Below are 19,123 nucleotides of genomic sequence, written 5' to 3'. Positions count from 1 at the left end.
GGAAGACATGCCCCCCCCAACAAAAAAAGCCCTTATGAAACAGCTTCAGGCACAAATCTATGGTCTGCAAACTGCTCAACTGATTGTAGGAAAAGGCAGAATTCCCGCTGCAACCTCAGAAAATCCTTCTCAGGCCGCAGCAGGGGAGTCCGGCTCTACCCTCTCAGTGGGCCTGATTCTTTGGGCAGCTGCCTTCCGGACAGGCCCTGGAGGGGGCATTCGGGGGCAGGAAGAGAGGAGCAGAGCACTGGCAGCCTCCTCCAAATTCAAGCGGTGCCTCTGCCTCTTCTCGTGAGGAGGGGGGGAATATTTGGATGGTCACCATTTGCCCTCTATATGATTTCGAGGATGAGGGGGGAGCAGAGACCTCTGCGCTTCTTGCAGACACAACCAGATGCTTGTAATCTTCCAGGCACATAGGATTGCACAGAACTGCTCAGGATGCTATATGTTTTGATTTTACTGTAAATGCCTAAGAAATGATATACACCCCCATATCATTTATCTCTGTAAAAGATGTTTAAACCTCCCTTTCCGGGTGCTCCATTCACACAGAGTGTCTTGCAATATGAAGCAGGAATGACATGTTAAAATGAAACACGCATCCCGCAGGGGCAGCAGCTGATGCTGAAGGATGAAGCACCAGATGCAGACTGGAAGAAATGAGTGGTGAAAGGTTTTTGCTTTGGTTTGTCTTTGAAGGGAGGAGGCCATTGCTGGGGGGGGGGGGGGTTTTCCAGATGTGTGGAGCCACTACCAACAAAGCCCTACAACAAAGCCCTTGCCATCCTTACAGTTCTTCCCAGGTGACCCAGATAGATGCAAAATATTTAATAGAGAGCCTATCAGGGCCATCTTAATGCACAGGCCTGATGGGCACTTGCCCGTGGGCCCCATACTAATCTGTGTATGTTAACCCTTGGAATATTGGAAAACTTCCAAAATTCACAGTAGTTGTAGTTGTCGCAGGGGCCCCAGTACTCTGCTTTGCCCCGGGCCCATAATGCTGTTAAGACGGCCCTGGAGCCTATATACACATACACACACCCTTTTAATTAGGTGTTATAACTAATCCAGTGAAATACCAGAATGAATGATCTTGTTAATTGTTCAAGCTAAAGCAGGGCTTCCAATTCCTGCTAACTGCAGTAGCAACTAACTCAGTCACTAATAGCACTGATTATTACTAAGTAGTAAAATAGTTAACAATGGAATAGTAATTCATAATTAACAAGCATTAACACTAAATAACACTCAGCAATTATTAATACCAATTCATAGTGTTTAATAGTTGCAAATACTTAATAAAATAATAAAGAGGCGGAATAAAAAAAAGTCGGATTCTTCCTGCGATCCCTTTCCAAGGCTCTGCTCCTCTGTGGACGGACCGGTGCATTCCTACTCCACGTCCACGCAGACTAAAACTCAGTCCCGCTTACTCCCGGTAAGAGCGTATATACAGGACTTTGAGCGCCCCCAGGCGCTTTCTCTCCCCGCGCCCGGGGAAGCACTTGCCCGTGAGTGCGCCGCTTGTCCAGCATCTACGGCCGCAACGCCGCCGCCCGCCCGCCCGCCGCGGGAGAGGGGCGAGCCGCGCTCCCGAGCGGGCGTTGCGCTGCCCGGTGCCGCGGAGCAGCCGCCGCGCGGTCCTTCCCCGCACCACCCCTTCGACATGGACGACCTGAAGATGTGAGTCTGCCCCCAGGGAAGCAGCGAGCCCCCTCCCCCAGTTTGGAGGGCGGCTCGGAGCCTTTCACGGCACCCCGAAATTGCTCCCTCGCCCAGCCTGGTGTCTTCCAGACGTGTTGAACTTCAGTTCCCATCCGCCTCAGCCTGCACGGCCTGTGGCCGGGCGACTTGGGGGTTGTCCTAAACAGTCTGGACCAGAGCGGAGTTTAGCCCTTAGAATATCTTTCCCGAACCTGGATGTGTCAGACCACCACACCCCGCATCCTGTAAGTGCTGGGCGTTGTAGTCCAACGCAATTGGTTGGTACCTGGTTGAGCAAACGCTCTGTAGAGTCACTTTACATACGCCTGCCTTAGGTATTTGTAATTCACAGCACCACCCTGTACAAGTCTACTCCAGTGAAAGTCTGTTGAGTCCTTGGGATTTACACCAAGGTAAATGGGTGCACTATTGAACCCTTAAAGAGCTGAAGAAGGTGTGAGTCGCCCGGAGAGCCCCTGAGCTATCGGGCAGCATACAGATCCCATAAGTGAATAAGATAATTGCATCTTATCCATCCACCCACTAACCTGTGCAATTGAGTTTAGGACAGGCTGATGTATGGATGAATATGTAAATATCTAATAGGATGCATCGTCCCTATATAACATCTAGTTCTTGTAACAGAGGAGTTTAAAGGCATAAGCAAATAATACTTAGTTTTTGCTTCTCCTCATCCCCTGGAATAAAACAGGGGAATGTGATTCAGCAACTTGGTTCAGTCTTCCTAGTTTCTGTTTAGCCTTTGTCACTGTTAGGGGCCTGAAATACCTATTTATTCAGGGCACAATCCTATGCGTGTTTAAACAAGGAAAGAGTCCTGCAGCTCCCAGCATCCCCCAGACAGCCACGCTGGCTGGTTAACACTGGGAGTTGTAGGCCCTTTCTGTCTAACCTCTCCCAGAATTGCACCTTTAATCAATGCAGTAAGGTCCACCCCATTAAACTCAGCAGGACGTACATCTGCATAGCCCACCACAGAGGGATTGATGTGCTTTATTTATTTTAGGCTGCCCCTTCAGCAACACAGTAATAAAATGTCACATATCTTAGACAAGCAGGCTCTTTGTGAAACATGGCAGCAGGTTTTCCCCTATTTATTTTGAATGCCGTAGTAGATGTGAACTTTTTATCTTGTGTTTTTGAGCAGAACTACAGATCAGGAGTGATGGTACGAAGGTTATGGGAACAAAGCATACCAAAAATACCCACTTTCAAATTGTTCCCGTGATGGATCACACGGTGACCGAAAGAACCCACAACACCTAAAAGTGGCAATTTGGAGCTTATAGATCAGGGAAGTAATACAGGATAGTGCAGGCTTTTCCATTTATATGTTGGAACTGCTAAACCAAGAGAGAGAATTGTGAAAAGGGTGAAAAATATTGTGTGGCTACCATGCAAAAATGCAGAAAATTAAAAACATCCAGACAGCTGCTAATACAACGTGGCCTTTGTATTTCCCAAATTATTTCAATATATTTTAAATCTTTTTTTTTCAATCCTTCTAAAAAAGCTGATCCCAATCTGAGTGGACGCTGTCCTGCCAAGGCTCTTAAAACACAGGCCATTTCAAATGCAATAATTTTAGTGTCCACATTTGAAATTTTTCTCCAGAATATGAAGCTTGATGACAGACTCACACTAAATTGTGAAAGACGCAGTGCCCCCAAAAAACAACCAACAGTAACTCCCAAATCCTGGTGTGTGGATATTAGCATTGCATTCTTGCTCTTCTGCTGATTCCCCCGCCCCCAGATGTTTTACTCTGAGTAAGCCCATGACTATATATAGCTTGGTACGCACACCTAGGATTTCTGCTACTCCACAAGAATTCCATCTAACTGCCTCTATCAACTGCCAGCAAGTTTTCTCCTTTTAAAATGAAACATTCTAAAGCAGACTTCTCTGATCTGGTGCACAATGGCTAGTTTGGGCCACCACTCCCATCCTCCCCAGCCTGCACTGGGCACAATGGGAGTTGAGGTCCCAAACCCATCTAAGAGTTCTAAAGTGGTACAAATGACTTAAGAACTCCTTCATAAGATGTTTGGACTTTCTTGCTGTGCTCTACCTAGAAAATATTAAAATTAGACTCCGTCAGGTCCCATTTCCAGGTAGAAAATAGTGACAATGTTTAGTGACAATGTTTAGTGACAAGATCAGTTCATAATTTTCTGTAGGTTCATCAGGTGCCAATTTTCCTGGTTTTTCAGTTCCTAATGAAAGCATAATTTTTCCAATAAGTGTTTCCAAGGAGGTAAAATTTTCTTTTGTTTGCAGAAATGTGTAGCCCACCATTGGCTATGCTGGCATTATAAAAATATTTGTACCATTTTGGTTTATCAAGCAGACATTTCTCTTAATGCACATGCTTTATAATATTGTTAATATTAGCTACCCATGCAGAACCATTGTTACAACAACAACCTTGTGAGGTAGATTAAGCTGAGAGTGACTGTCCAAAGGTAGCCAGTGAGCTTCATGTCTGTTGACCAAATGGCGACCAGAACTCGGATCTCTCAGGCCCTCAGTCCAACGGTGTAATCACCATACCACATTCTCTGTTATAATGCCCGTATATTGTAGTTTAAATCTCTTCGTGCAAGTAACTAAGCCTTTGAAGAAGAAAGCTCTTTAGCCTTTTAAGATAGGGGAGAAACTGGACAAAAAAGCTGGGAAGTCACCAAATAATTGGCGATTGGGGGATTATGGGAAGGGCTCTATGAGGAATTCAGAAAGACTAAATTGAAACCCCAAGGGGATAAGATCTGGGCATGAGACACAGGTTCTGCATCTTGGAGTCACAGCTTGACTGATATTGATGCTGTATAAACAGGTAATCAGAAGATTGGTCTGTTGCTTCCCTGGATGGAGTTTGCTAGCACAACATCTGGTGGACTATCTAGAATCCCTGGCACACCATGGAGAAAGCTGCACAAAAGGACCGAAAATCTCATATGCACGCTAAGCAGGTCTCCAAAGCAGTTGAGCCCAAACCTGACACCAGTAAGCAAACCCTGCAGAAAGTGAGCAATAAAACCGTGATAACTGGAGGTGCTGGAAACTTCGGGTTTACCCTCGGCCGTGCTTTTGCCAAAACAGGAACGCACGTCATTCTCTATGATATTAACCAGCCACCCTGGGAAATCCCCAAAGGAGTTGTGCACATACAGGTACTTCGCATTTCTGGTTTGGATCAGCTTTCTTGTTCTGAAGTGACCAAAAAGTTGCTGGGATGTTGTTGTGTTGTTTAAATGTCAATAGATCTGTTGGAGTCTGTAAAGCTGATGGAGGTTCTGAGGAGGCAAAGTCGGAGAGGGCAGGAGCATCCCCGTACAGCAGAAGTCCCAAGGCTGCATTCCCGTGAGCCCCAACTCCACTCCATCACTGCTGGTGGCTTGGAAAAAATCTCCTCCTCCAAACCCAGTGACTCACGAGCTTTCTGCTTATGCTCGTACAGGCTGATGTGAGAAACTATGACGATCTCTATGCTGCCTGCGAAGGAGCCGATTGCGTTATCCATGCCGCTTCGTATGGAATGACCGGGGTAGAACAAGTGAGTTTGCTCGTTCGAAGCACGGGCCTTTTGGATCAGATCGGTCATTACGCATGCTCAGATACGGGGGGGGGGGGGAGATGGTAGATCTGGACCCACTGCAGGAGCATAAATCTGGGGGCCCAGGGGCCAAATGTAGCCTTCTGGGAATTCCCAGAGGGTCGTGCCCACTTCCCTTGCTTCAACCGCTTTTCTCCCACATATGGATCCCTATCTTTCCTTCCCCCATTCTGACGGGCATGGATGCTTCTCCTAAGGCTTAGTTAGTGCTGTCAGCGTAAAAGGGGCTGTCCTATTTGGGCATTTTGGCCCCTCCCCTTTTGCCTTTGGCCCCACCCACCTCCAGAAAGCAGCCCCTGAAAGCTCCTCTGAGAGGGGATTCGGTGCTTGCAGTGGGAAAGGATCCACACCCCTCCTTCAGGGAGGCTGCCCAACAGCACACGCCTGGCAGCAAAGCACCAGGGACTTGAGGGTGTCGCCCTCTCCATGAGTCTCCATGCTGCAAGCCAATAACCACACAGTTGTGTGGAAACACCTGGAGGTCCACACAGGAGGACAACCAAAGACTGTTGGCCCACAACGGTCAAGGGTCTCTGGTCATTGTTGCTTCGGTGGGACTGAGCCCCAGATATTTAAGTACTTAGCACCAACCCTGGTCACAACATGATAGCCCCTGTGCCTCATGAATAGCCGCTTGTGATGGATCAAGTTCTTCCTGTATTTGGTGGCCAAGTGGTAGTCTAAAAGGTCTTTCCCCTCTCTCCAGCCTGCATCTTGTCCCCTTCCAGACTTGGCACTTGGGGACCATATTCTCGTAGCCTACCAAGCTGCCAAGCCCTGACAGTCTCCAGGAACAAAAAGAAGTTGCCATGTAGAAGTTTCCATTGAGAAGGCAAGACTCCCTGGAGAAGAGCATCATGCTAGGGCAAGTCAAAGGCAGGAGAAGAAAAGAAAGACCAACTAGGGTTGACTCCATAAAGGCAGCCCCAGGCTTGAGCTTAGAATAGCTGAGTGGGGCTGTGGTGGACGGGACGTTCTGGAGAGCTTCCATTCATGGGGTCACCATAAGTCAGAGACGGCACATCACAGCAACAAAGCAGCTTCGATGGTTTTATCCATTTCTTCCAAAATTCTTGCTCAAATTGTTCAGAGGGGCTGTTCAGAGTTTCCAGCAGAGGTGATTGTTCCATGTAACTTGAGATGCCAGAGGTGGAAACCAACATAGTTGACAGGTGCTCAACTGCAGAAGTCCCTTTGCGTCTTCTGCTGCTACTTCTCCTTCTCATCCTCTACTGTATGGCAGCCAGAGTGTTGTTTCGGGGGTTGTTTGTTGAAATAAAAACACGATTAAGAAGGGATAGGTTCTTTCGCTTTTATTATAGCAGCAGACCTGAAACCACCCCTTTCTGCCCTTTTTTTAGCTGTACAAGAAACAGATTCGGTCTGTCAATGTTGGAGGAACCGGAGTGGTCCTTGAAGGTGCGTAGCAGAGCTTTACATGCCCCCAGGCGGACAGTGACCCCCGATAAGAATGCATGAGAAATACGACTTATTTCAGTTTCGATCAGAATTTACCTATTTTGCACGTTCTGAGCTAAATATAGACCCAGGCAAATCTACAGTTCAGGTCTGTAGATTTCCAGGTTTGTAATGTAATTCTTGATGCAGGTGGCACAGTGGTTTAAACCGCTGTGCTGCTGGGCTGGTTGATCGAAAGGTCGCCGGTTTGAATCTGCACAACGGGGTGAGTTCCCGTTGCTCCGTCCCAGCTCCTGCCAACCTTGCAGTTCGAAAGCATGCGAATGCAAGTAGATGAAAAGGTACCACTTCGGTGGGCAGGTAACAGTGCTCTGTGCACTTCGGTGTTTAGTCATGCCGGCCACATGACCACAGAGACTGTCTGCGTACAAACGCTGGCTCCCTCTGCTAGGAAACGGAGATGAGCACCGCCCCCGAGAGTCAGGCATGACTGGACGTAACGTCAAGGGGAAACCTTTACCTTTTACCTTTAATGTAATTCTCAAGCCCAGAAATATGCATTGGGCCATGTGCAGACATTCGACAAAGGGTGCAGGAAGAAATCCATGCTTTTGGAAACTGCTCACAGATGCACTTTAATCAGTGGGAGAAGGCAGCATGTGCTTTTCAAGGAATCACACGAGTGCTTGGCAAATCCGCGCCTCTGCCATGTTTCAGTCCCTCGACCTGGCAGCCCTCTGGCAACACCGCTGCACCTTCCAGGTGTGTCGGGCTACACCACTTATATTTACCTACCCAGACACTGTGGTCATAATCTGAGGCCCTCCTCCAGGTGCCTCTGCCAAAGGTGACCGGGCGAATAGCAGCAAGAGACGAGTCCTTTTCAGGACTGGTGCCCCTTTTGTGAGGTGCAAACCCTTTTGGTGCCAGGTGGAACCCTCCTCCTTCTTCTCCAGGGCATTTTAAGATCTGTTTTTTGGCCTTGGAGAAGGAGGAGGAGGGTTCCACCTGGCACCAAAAAGGTTTGCGGGTGGCTGCCCTTTACTTGCTCCTGGTTTTCCGTGGGCTTTATGTGCAGGAGTGAATTTAAGCATCCGCTGCTGATTTATTGCGGTTTTCTTATGCCCGGCTTTTATTCGTGGCGCCTGTTTCACATCTTGAAAGTGCGGCAGAGAATTTGGGTCACTGGTCACTTTGATAACCAAATGGGTAAAAGCACCCTCAGGCGGGGAGGATGGGAACTGTAGTTGAAGAGGGGTCCCAACTCAGTGGCAGCCATGGGTGCCGGTCAGCCTCGGCAGTGCTGGCTTAGATGGACCAGGGGTCTGACTCAGCAGCGCCCCCTGTGTTCGTATCCCAGCCCCTCTGGAAAGGGCCCGCTCCTGTGACGGATGCTCCACAGACTCCCCAGTGTGGTTGATTCCAGTCCCATGACAAACAGACTCCCCAGTGTGGTTGATTCCAGTCCCACAACCCGCCGTCGTCCTGCAGCCTTTTTCCTGCCTTCTCACACAGCAGTTGGCTCGAATGCTTGTTCTCCCCTTAGTCTGCAAGCGCCGGAACGTCCCCAGGCTGATCTACACCAGCAGCATCAACGTGGTGTTTGCGGGACAGACCATCCTAGACGGCGACGAGGCGAGTGTGCCGTATTACCCCTTGAACAAGGTACTTCTCCACCGGGCTGGCTGGGGCAGGGCTGGGGGGTGTGGTCTGGCACACCTGGAGGGCCCCACATTGGGGAAGGCTGCTTTGGTCACTGGGCTGAGCTTCTGGAGGGAAGAGCTGATCTCTGTGCCCAGGTCTGCGGCGATTTCACACCTGCAAAGTGGTGCCCGTGGGCACCCATTCCCCCCTGCACCCCCCCCCGCGGCTGCCCACGAGGCTCCACGCACACATAATCCTGATTGTATTTCACGATTTCTTGAAATTTGACGGAGAGGTTGCCACACCGCTTGTTTTAATAAATAATAAATAAATAAGTGTGAAGAGCTGCTTTCTAGCACTATCTTTATTCGGATTATTTAAAAAATAAAGCGGGTGTATGTTCCGTACTTCACTTCCACCTCGGGCTTAGATTCTGGGGCAAGTTAGTTATCGTTTCATCTGCAACCTTGCCTTCTGGTCAATGAGTGTTTTGCGACTGGCTGGCACAGCAGCCATTTTATGAATGGGTAACGAGCACTGCCGGGCAATCATGTTGTGAGGGCGCCCACGACACTCTCTTTACATTGCAAATGCGCTTACTGACCCAGAGGGTCTGCGAACCCCTGTTTTTGGTGTAGCATTACCTGCCTGGAATCTTCTCCCTCAGAAAATCTAACAAGTCATCAAACTTAATGAATGAATCAAAATGGTTCCATTTTGCACTTTCTTCTTAGCACCGCAACGAATATTCCAGAACCAAATCTATTGCAGAACAGATGGTTCTAGCAGCCAATGGATCTTTCCTAGCAGGTACTTTTCTCTAAACTTTGGTGCATCGTGTTTAAAGTTCAGGAGGACCTTCTGCCATTGATTTCAACCGATCAGGGAAAGGAAAGCAGCTAAAGACGGAGTTGCCACTCCAGTGAATCACCCAGACAGCTCCTATATGTGGAAGGGGGCTGCTCCCCTTTCTCCATGAACGATCTACCCCGCTGGATTTTGGGGGACTTGAAAAATATCACCTGTCTGTCATTTGCTTCCTTCTCAGACCGAGCACAGAGGGGAGGGGAGCTTTCTAAGTGCCCGAAGGTCCCCTGCTGGAGATGAATCACTGGAATTAAACCCAGAGCTTATTTTCTCCAAATGGGCCACCCTTCCCTTTCCTCCTGCCGCACTGTCATCCACAGAGTGGTCCCTGCATGTCTGAGGTGTAATGTCGTTTTAGCAAGTACATGTTAAACGGCTTAGGGCCTGGCTACCTGAAGGAGCGTCTCCTTGCCTATGTGCCTGTCCACCCCTTCAAATCTGGGGCTGCCCTCCCTGAAGGAGATTAGAAGGGAGACTACCCAGAGAAGGGCCTTCTCTGTGGTGGTGCCTCGATTGTGGAATTCGCTCCACAGAGAGGTTCGCCTGACTCCGTCACTTTACTATTTTTGGCACCAGGCTAAAACCTTTTTATTTCCCCTATGTTTTAAGATCTGATTGTTTTAATTGGGGTTTTATTGTTAGTTGAGTTTTTAGGACGCTGTGTTTTATTCTACATTTTGCATTGCTAAGCCACCCCGAGACTTCAGTAAGGGGCGGACTAGAAAAGTTATCAATAAATAAATGAATGAAAGCATCCAAGGGCACAGAAAGCGGTCGGGAAAAAGGCCTCCAACTCCCAGCATGCCGTTTTACTCGTGTTACGGCAGAGATTCGGAAGATGTGGCTCGCCGGCTGTATGCGGCCACTGTCCCATGTGCCACTGCTGCGGCCCGGTCAGAATATCTAGTGGCCCCCGAAATGCCTGATTTTCTACAACAAATTGCTATAGGATACTACAGTGGCGGAAAAAGGAGCGAAAGGTGGCCGTTGCCGCATTCCACAGTGCTTTGCCACTGAGCCCAGAGGACCAGCGGGAGAAGGGCTGCTCATGGAAGGGTCTCTGGGCATGGGGAAAGGCCCCCAAGGGTTCCGGAGCTGCTCACTCAGGGGTTCCTTCTGCCGTGCAGGTACACCTTCCCTTTTGAGCTGGGCTTCCAGTTCCGCAGCAGGACCACTGTGGACTCCCTTCAGGGCTCCGCAGTGTCAGCCCAAGGGACTCTTGATCCCAGCAAGGGGGTGCGATCACTGGGAGCCAACCACGTCTGTGCCATGGACACCTGTGCCAATCCTGCTCTGTCTTCTTCCTCAGGAGGTGGCAAGCTGTACACATGTGCTCTCCGCCCACCAGGCATCTATGGGCCAGAAGAACAACGACATTTGCCCCGCCTGGCTGTATGTATCTGTGCTTGCACATGGCTGTTCTCGGTACCCCAATCCAGCCACGGGAAATAGGGCTGTAGGAAGACACCTTCCGGGAGGGATACCTCAATGGCTGCCCCAGAGAAGAGGGCCAGAGTTTGTCTTCTGAGGCTGGCATGGGCCGAAGGTAGATTTCTAGATGTCTTGGACTTCAGCTCTCAGAAGCCCCTGCCAGCATGGCCAGTGGTCAGGAATGCTAGGACTTGAAGTCCAAAGCCTCTGGAGACCTACTTGTTGCCCGCCCCTGTCCTAAAGCTTTTCTACATGAGGTGGTTGATCCACTCTATTTAATTTCCTTTTCCTGGCAGGACTGAGATCCACAGGTCCCCCTTCCTAGCTTTCTCCTACATGACCTCTAGGTGGTGCTGTGGCAGAGGAGAACAGTGCTCATGCACACGTGGTGGAGAGTGTTTTCTTTCACTTTCAGAAATAGTACCACATTTTCCCTGCTGTTTAAAAAAAAAAATTGCCATAAGAGCTGTTTAAATATAGGAGTGAACCTGGAGAGTCATGACATCACCTAAAAGCACAAGAGTAGGGAATAACAGAGTGCAAAATAAAAGCTTCATGTAGACAATCCTGCCTTGAGGGTAGGATTATATCTATCAGCCTGAGTTACAGGAAGGAGTCTGGTTCACCTGAACCCTCTAGGAAAGGTGGGCTAGCATTCTGCATGTCCTCGTTGGCCGTGGGGGAGGTGGCCAGCATGGAGGTACTGAAGACTAGCCTCTTAGCCGCCTGTTGTAAGCCATCCAGAGACGCAGAGTGGTTTAATGCCACCTTTGCGATGTCTCGTTTCATGTGCCTCCACAGTTGATTATCGAGCGAGGGTTCTTCTTGTTCAAACTGGGGAGTTCGGATGTCCTGATGAACTGGGTGCACGTCAAGAATCTTGTGCAAGCACATATCCTTGCTGCTGCAGCTCTTACTCCAGAGAAGAACTACATAGCCGTGAGTGTCTGCAGCTCCCCGGGTTCTTCTTGTCCTCCCCCAGATCCCGGCACAACTGCACAGAGCGTGTGCAGTGTGGGAGAGCCCACCACCTCGCCAGGCAGCTGGTTCCACTGAGCAATACGGCAGTGGGACCAGCTGCCTGGAGAGGTGGGGGGCTCTCCCACACCAGAGACATTCAAGAAGAAACTGGGCAGCCACCTGAGCGGGATGTAAACTGGTGTCCTGCAACAGCAGGGGGTGGATTAGATGGCCTTCAGGGCCCCTTCCAACTCTTTTATTCTGTGAGAGGCCATTTTATACACTTGGGCACCTCCGTTTTCTTAACCTGCCATTAGGACCACGGCTCCCAGATTTCCCATCCAGTAGAACCACTGACTCGGGATTCTGGGAGTTGCAGGCAGAAGGCAGGGGAAGGCCAGTCCACACGGGGTGTTTCATCCCGCAAGGCAGGAGGAGAGCAAGGGCGCCCACAGAAAACCCTCAGGTGAGGTGCGAATGCGACAGCACCCTCCTGCCCATGCTCCCCAGCGTCCAGGGCACATGCACACACTGCCTGCGATACCGGTGGTGGCTTAGAGCCACCAGGGCTAGTGGCCGCTGATCGCTTTATCCCACATGGATTTGTCCAGCCCTTTGTACAGCTGTCAGAGTTGGCCATTGCCACCATCCTTATTTATTTATTTGATTTATATGCTGCTTTTCTCTTAGGAAAGCAAAGCGGCTTACACTCTCCTCCCCCTCCTGCTCTCCATCTCTATCCCCACGACAGCAACGCTGTGAGGTGGGTTGGGCTGAGAGTCTGTGACTGACCCAGATTCACCTGGTTGGCTCCATGCCCCAGCGAGGATTAGAACCCGGATCGTCAGAGTCCCAGTCTCGCACTTTGAACCACGGTGCCACAAAGGCTCTCACGCCCTCTGCCTCTTGTGGCAATGAGTTCCATAAGTTAACTTCGTACTGTGTCAAGAAGCCCTTCCTGGGATCCCTCCTGAATCATGGGCTGCCCCACGTGGTTCTAGTCCTGGAGATCGGAGGAAAACGTCTTCCTCTCGCTTTCTCCAAGTCATGCAGCCATGAGCTCCTTCTCCTGAGCTCAACGGTGCAGATTGTCGCGACCAGAAGAGAATCTGTTGCTCGGACAACCTCCCAGTCCCTGTATAAGAGCTGAACTGGCTGGGCTGGTTGAAGCCGAAGTCCAGCACCACTGGGGGGCTGTGGCCCGCTCAGCCCCTGGGCGAATTTGCACCACACGCAAGTCTTCCGGGGAACCTTTTGCGACCACTCGACAACACAGGGGCAACTGCAGCAGGGAGACGTCTGGCTCCGTTGGAATTCCCTGCAGGTGTAGCCAAAAGATTCCAAGTGCGATGCGGCCCCACGCAGCTTGGTTTTCTCATTTGCCCTTTCCTGGTATCTTTTATGACAGGGCGGGCAGGCGTATTTTATCCACGATGATGAAAAAGTGAACCTTTTTGAGTGGCTCTCTCCCCTGGTGAGTTCAAGAGCACTTTGCTTTGGTCGGAGGGGAGCAATCTTGTTTTCTCGGGGAGAACTGATGGGGGCAGGATGCCGCTTTCGGCCTTGCTTTCAGACAGCCCTCTTGGGTGCCGGCAGGAGTTTCTGCAGCTGTCCCTCTGCCAACGCTGGGGGCAAAAACAGGCAAGTCCAAGGGCATGTCGGGAGGTGCCAATGCTCTGCAGAGGAGTGGGGGATTTCAGGAGGTCCTGGGCCTATTTTGTCCCCTGGACCTCCGTCCGGCACAAGCTGCAGTCTGGAAAACAATCTTCTAAAAGAAAAAAAAGAAAAAAACTGCATCTGTAGCTGGTATGGAGAGCAGACCCCCAAATTTAGCTTGCGAAGGAGTTAAATTGGGCTTTTTTGGCGCTCTGCATTGCTGCTGATGACAGATTCCTTTCTTTTTAAAAAAGTTAGAGTGTGGGAAACAGCAGGACTGGGCCTCATGCCACCTGCAGCCCCATATGCCACCCATTCCTGATTGACAGGATCAGAGAAGACCTCAAATTTCCCTGCTCGTCCTCAGTGGAAGAGAGCGGGATATGGGGGGAACCACACACCACACAGTTGAAAGCTGGAAGGTTAGCGGGCTCCCCTCCCAGCCGCCCCCATCTTAGAATTGCTTCACCCCAAAGTGCAACCTCCTTTGTCTTCTAAAACCTTCAGGGCCCAGGGCTTTAGAATTTGGTGGGGCGCTGGCATAGCGGGGTCGTAACCCCTTGCCCGTCCATTGGCATGGCCAAAATGCAGGATCAAGGCCTTCTTAAGTGTTGCACTCAAGTCCTCCGAAGCGTCTCCTGCACCGCAATGGTCCTTAAGGTGCCACGAGAACTGTTCTGACGTGTAACTATTACAGTCCTTCCAACATGCAGGTCGGGCAAGGACCCAAACTGAGTTTCACATCCCGAAAGAAAACAGGAATGGGACACACACACATTCCCTCTATGCGATTGTGGTGCCACGATGCACCATCAGGTCACGTCCAACTTATGGAGACCCAATGAATGAATGAGTGCCCTCCAAAACGGCCAATCCGGGACTGTCCGGCTTGCAGAATAATTAGCGACTTGTGCACTGTGAAAGAGTTAATTCACGCTCTGAGGCTCTTCTCGCATCGGAAGCCCCTCGACGTCCCCATGCAAACCCAGCTCTCCAACCCCAGGAGGGGGAGAGGGAGAAGGAACGTCTTTTGGCCCAAGGGCTGCCTTTGATTTTGGAAATGCTCTTGAGGCTTTCTTCCTATGCGGAGCGCGGCTGAAACCAGAGTCCCAGCTCTTTCTGCCAGTAAGAAAGCCATTGCATTGCACGCTTTCACTCTTTCAAAACAGGATATGGGTGGGGGGGGAGTCCGTGCAAAACCCAGGAGACCGTAAATGCTCAGTGGTTGGAGGAAAGGGGGTGGGGTCAGTAGAAAGGGGTTTGGGAACCCCTGAGATCTTGGTGGACCAGATGGGGCCCCCAGGCCTGAAGTTCCCCATCCCAGGCCTTGAACCTGCCTCAGATGGACAGACCCACCCCAAGAAAGCAGGGGACAGACCACTGGTGCTGCTTCTCTTGGCTGCCCCTCTCCCATGATCCTGGCCACTTAGCAAGGGGCTGGAGACCCTTGGACACCCACACCGGCTCCAGCTCCTTCTGTTCTCCTGCTGTGAGTCTTCAGCCAGCCAGCAGAAGCAGAAGTGTTGGCTTTCTCTCTGTCCACCCCAGTGCCAATATTTGTCTTTCAGTTCGAAGGTTTGGGTGTCAGCAAACCATGGATGCGTCTTCCCATTTGGCTTGCTCAGCTGTCAGGTAAAATATTCATTTGCCTGAATATTTTTGATTGCTAGGTAGGTAGGTAGGTAGGTAGGTAGATTAATTGATGTATACCAAACTTGTTTTCCCTGCAAGGACCCCAAGGCAGGTGTCACAATCCTCTTCCTCCTCTCAATTTGATCCTCACAACGACCCCGTGAGGCGGGTTGGGTTGGAAGCCCCACGATTGGCCTGGAGTCACCCAGCGAACTCCATGGCTGAGTGAGGACTGGCACTCGAGTCCCCCCCTTGCTTTCACCACTCGAGAGGCACACCAAACCGTGGCCAGGAACTGGGTCAGCTGGGCTCCTGCCCAGGCCCTCTCCGCCGCCTTTCCCCCTTCTCCCACCTCCTCTTCTTCCTGGCCGGGGGTTCTCATGACAGCCGTCTCTCCTCCCTCTTTGTGGCAAACCTTTGTATGCTGCAACACCCAAACCAGGCCGACGGCGCTGTGCCGCAAGCCCCTTTGTCCGCAGGGCCCAGTTCAGAGCCCTGAATGAACACGGCGTCCCCCTTGACAGCCACTGAACTCATTAGCACATCACCTCAACATGCGGCCGTGTTTACCCCAGGGCTCAGCCACGCTTGCTTGGTCTGCCAAGGCATCAACGGCGGGGAGAGCAATCCTGTGGCTGCTAGAAGGAACCTCCAGGACCGCAGGGTCGTTGGGGCCTCGTGGCTGGGCACCTGCGGTCCGGTCGCCCTCCCTGCCTTTTGCACGGGCTGCTTCTCCAGAGTTGCAACGGCGACCTGCAGCAGGGCTGCTTGGGCTCGGCAGAAGGAGAGTCCCACTGCCAAGATACACCATACCCGGCCCTTTTCCCTCCTGCTGCAAGGCCCCAGACTTATATATTTAGAGCTATATTTATTTATTCTATTTGGAGTTTTTGTATGCCGTCCCATTCGCATAAGCCTCGGGACAGCTTCCATACAATAAATAAACATAAAAATAGTATACATAAAATCTATATTCACCCTGGCTGTAGAATTAAAACCAATAGATGATATTACAAGTTGTTAAAATATTGTTTAAATAAAAAGGACTTGGCCTGGCGCCGAAAAACAAATAACGACGGCGCCAGGCAGACCTCTCTGGAAGCACATTCCACAGGTGGGGTGCCACCGCAGAGAAGGCCCTCCTCCAGGTACTCACCCTCCTAATATCCTTCACAGAAGGTTTCCGGAGGAGGGCCTCTGCCACCAATCTCAAGGGGCAGGAGGGCAAATATGGAAGCAGGCGTTCCTTTAAGACTGCACCTACCAGCAAGCCACTCAGTTGTAACTCTTTGTTTGTTTGTTTGTTTGTTTGTGAAGCACTGTTAAGGCTTAGTTCAAGATCCTGCAAGCAGCAAAGGGTCATAGCTCAGTGCTGGAGCTGTGTGATGCTTGGACCACGGATGCGCTTGCGTGGCACCTCCAATATCTCTCAGCTGAGCTGTGGAAGACCCCCGTCTGAGGGTTTCTCTACCCGCGGTGTTTTATCTCCCATCCTCCTTCCATTTTCCTTGTAGGAAGAAAAGTACATTCTTTGATCAGTTCCCTCCCTCCACACAAACATCTGCCTGTGCTTATATTCTGTTCACCAACCCCCAGCAGCACTGTGGTTTAGCTGTAACAGAGCGGAACTGCGATTCTGCATGAGGCTTTCATTCTGTATTGTTCCAGTTAATGTTGCGCTTCTTCTTTACAAAATTCCCCTGCAAAAACGGTTGGAAAACACGGGAGAGGCCCTGGAAGAAGCATGCAATGGGAAGGCTCCCAAGGCCATGCATATGAGGGATAAATTCCTCGCGTAGAGAAGCCCTGAAAATCTGGGGGCTGCAGCCTCCCTGCAGGCTGGGGCCCTCCAGATCTTTTGGACTTGGGCTCCCACCAGCTCAGCTGGCCCGGCAAGTTGTGCAGGGCACCTGGGCTAGAGGGCAGAGCTTTCCCACGCTCCTCCCGGGACCACCATGCCGCTCTCAAACGGTTGCTTTCTTTCATACAGCGCTCATAATGGAAAGTGTGGTCAGTCTTGTAACGCCATTTCTCGAACTTGTCCCGCTCATCACCATGTACGAGGTGAGGCCTGGCTGCGTTTTTACTTACTGCTTGATGATGATTTACATTTCTCTACCATCCATAGCCAAAGCTTCCCGGGCAGTTCCCAACAGGATATAAAAACAATAAAATACAATACATAAAGCAGCATTTAACAATCAATTAAAAGACCATGAAAAGACAATAAAAAGGCCTTACCGAGAAGAGAGGGAGGGACGGATGGACGGACGGACACCAGGACAAACCCATCAGGCTCCTGAATGACGATGGCGATCTTTAAAGGCCTCCCCAGAGAGGGCTGTCTCATCCTGGCACCAGAAAGATGGCCAATTTGGTGCCAGGTGGGCTGTAGCGGAAAGGTTGTTCCAAAGATGAGAGGCCACCACAGAAAAGGCCCGCCCCCAAGTTGCCATCCTCCGAGCCTCCTGATAGGTCGGCACCTAGAGGAAGGCCCCAGAGGTGGAGTGTCGTGTCCAGGTAGATGGGGGTTGGAGAGATGCTCTGACAGGTATTTGACCAAGGGATCCGTGCCCCCACCTGTCACATGAAACAGATTCCCAGGGCTGCGTATAAGTAGTTCAGAAATGGCTCAACCTTGCCTGGGGCCTTTCCAGTGCCAGGTGGAGACTTCCCATTAGGCAGCCTTAATCTGTCCGATTCTGCTTCAAACCTCTTGATAAGTATCATTAAAGCTTTGCATTGCTACAAGGTTTCCCTTTAGGTCTTAGAAAAGAAGAGAGAAGTCGACAGAGAAGTAAGATCTGGTTTAGAAGGAGCAGCGGAGGTGCTGTCCTTCTTGCCAGTCCTTTCTTTTGTGGTGGGAGAAGACATCATGTTCACATCACAGGTTCCTCCGTGGCTTTCTATGGGAAGCTTTTGCTTCTGCCCTACCGGTTGATGGCCAAGAACAGAAATAGGAACTCCCTTTTCCAACAGGACGTTCAGGGGCTGCTCTTCTCCAGACGTCTTTCAGCTAGCTTAACTCTTGTCATCTGAGAAGCAAAGGGCGGGGGGAGCAAGCCAGGGCACCTGCTCATGTACCAGGCCGTTTTCTCCCCATCCCATCTGTTTGTTCTCTGTCTCATGCCTTTTAATGCTACCAAAATGGGGGGCGGATCCTTCATTTTTTATTTTATTTATTTTTTTGGATTTATATCCTGCCTTTTTCCTACAAAGGGCTCAAGGCAGCTTACATCATTCTCCTCCTCCATCTTGTCCCCACAACAACAACCCTGTGAGGCAGGTTGGGCTGAGAGTCTGTGACTGGCCCAAAGTCACCCTGTTGGCTCCATGGCTGAGCGGGGACTAGAACCCAGATCCTTTGAGTCCCAGTCCCATGCTCTTAACCACTACACCACATTGCCTCTCTTGTTTTTGATTTGCAGGTGCACAGTGTGGCTTGCACACATACCTTCAAAATAGATAAGGCGCGTGCTCACCTGGGCTATGCCCCGAAGAAATACTTATTTGCTGACTGCATAGAGCACCTTTTGAAAAAGAGACCTCGCCAGAAGAATTATTTCTGGCTAAACGTCTTCTTCCTGATGGTCTTCCTCATCGGTGCGATTGTTCTAGCTTTGAAATCCTCAGTGGTTGTGAACTTCCTCCAGGTTACCTGGGAAAACATCCCCCAGGTTATCTTGGAGAATATGCAGTCTCTTCAAAAAATAAGTCAGCTATGATCCATCACGAAGACAAAGGGGAGAATACCATCTTGGCACACAGGACCTGCATTCCAACACCATTTCTTAGCTCCAAGAGCCTAAGCAAACAGCTAAATTAAGAGCAATGTTAAACAAGATAGCGCCAATTGTTATGAAGTGGCAAACAGACAGAAATCACACCTCCAGGAACTTTCACTGCCGTTGTTTTAGACCAAGAGTGCCCTGCTTCAGTTGGCTCTTTGGCCATTTGTTGGGTTTTTCCTTTTTTCCTCAAACTGGAAGAGGGGGCTTTAAAAATGCATACACAAAAGGGGTTACATACAAACAGTGCTCTACGGGAACATCAAGGTGTCCTGCTGGCACATGTTTCAATGACGAATGAAACCAGCCAAGAAAGAAATCCAGGAAGAAATCAAGAAGGAAATGCCAGCAGCCCATTTATAGCTTTTGTGTACTGCCA

The 19,123-nt window shown here is 50.4% G+C and overlaps 1 protein-coding gene across 1 annotated transcript; it reads left to right on the top strand.

The window, feature by feature from the left end:
* The first annotated feature begins 4,652 nt into the window (after nt 1–4,652).
* SDR42E2 (short chain dehydrogenase/reductase family 42E, member 2) lies at nt 4,653–18,681 on the top strand. The gene is made up of 11 exons (XM_044433665.1): nt 4,653–4,904; nt 5,192–5,287; nt 6,709–6,766; nt 8,313–8,431; nt 9,145–9,220; nt 10,587–10,669; nt 11,510–11,647; nt 13,077–13,142; nt 14,893–14,956; nt 16,947–17,020; nt 18,385–18,681. Exons 1-11 carry the CDS (start codon nt 4,653–4,655, stop codon nt 18,679–18,681), a joined length of 1,323 nt encoding a protein of 440 aa, XP_044289600.1.
* The last annotated feature ends 442 nt before the right edge of the window (nt 18,682–19,123 follow it).

Source organism: Varanus komodoensis, unplaced genomic scaffold, assembly GCF_004798865.1.
Source record: "Varanus komodoensis strain SLA01 unplaced genomic scaffold, ASM479886v1 scaffold26, whole genome shotgun sequence".
Classification (NCBI taxonomy): Eukaryota; Metazoa; Chordata; class Lepidosauria; order Squamata; family Varanidae; genus Varanus; species Varanus komodoensis.
Note: the sequence above shows the minus strand (reverse complement) of the source record. Positions and strands in the feature narration are given on the sequence as shown.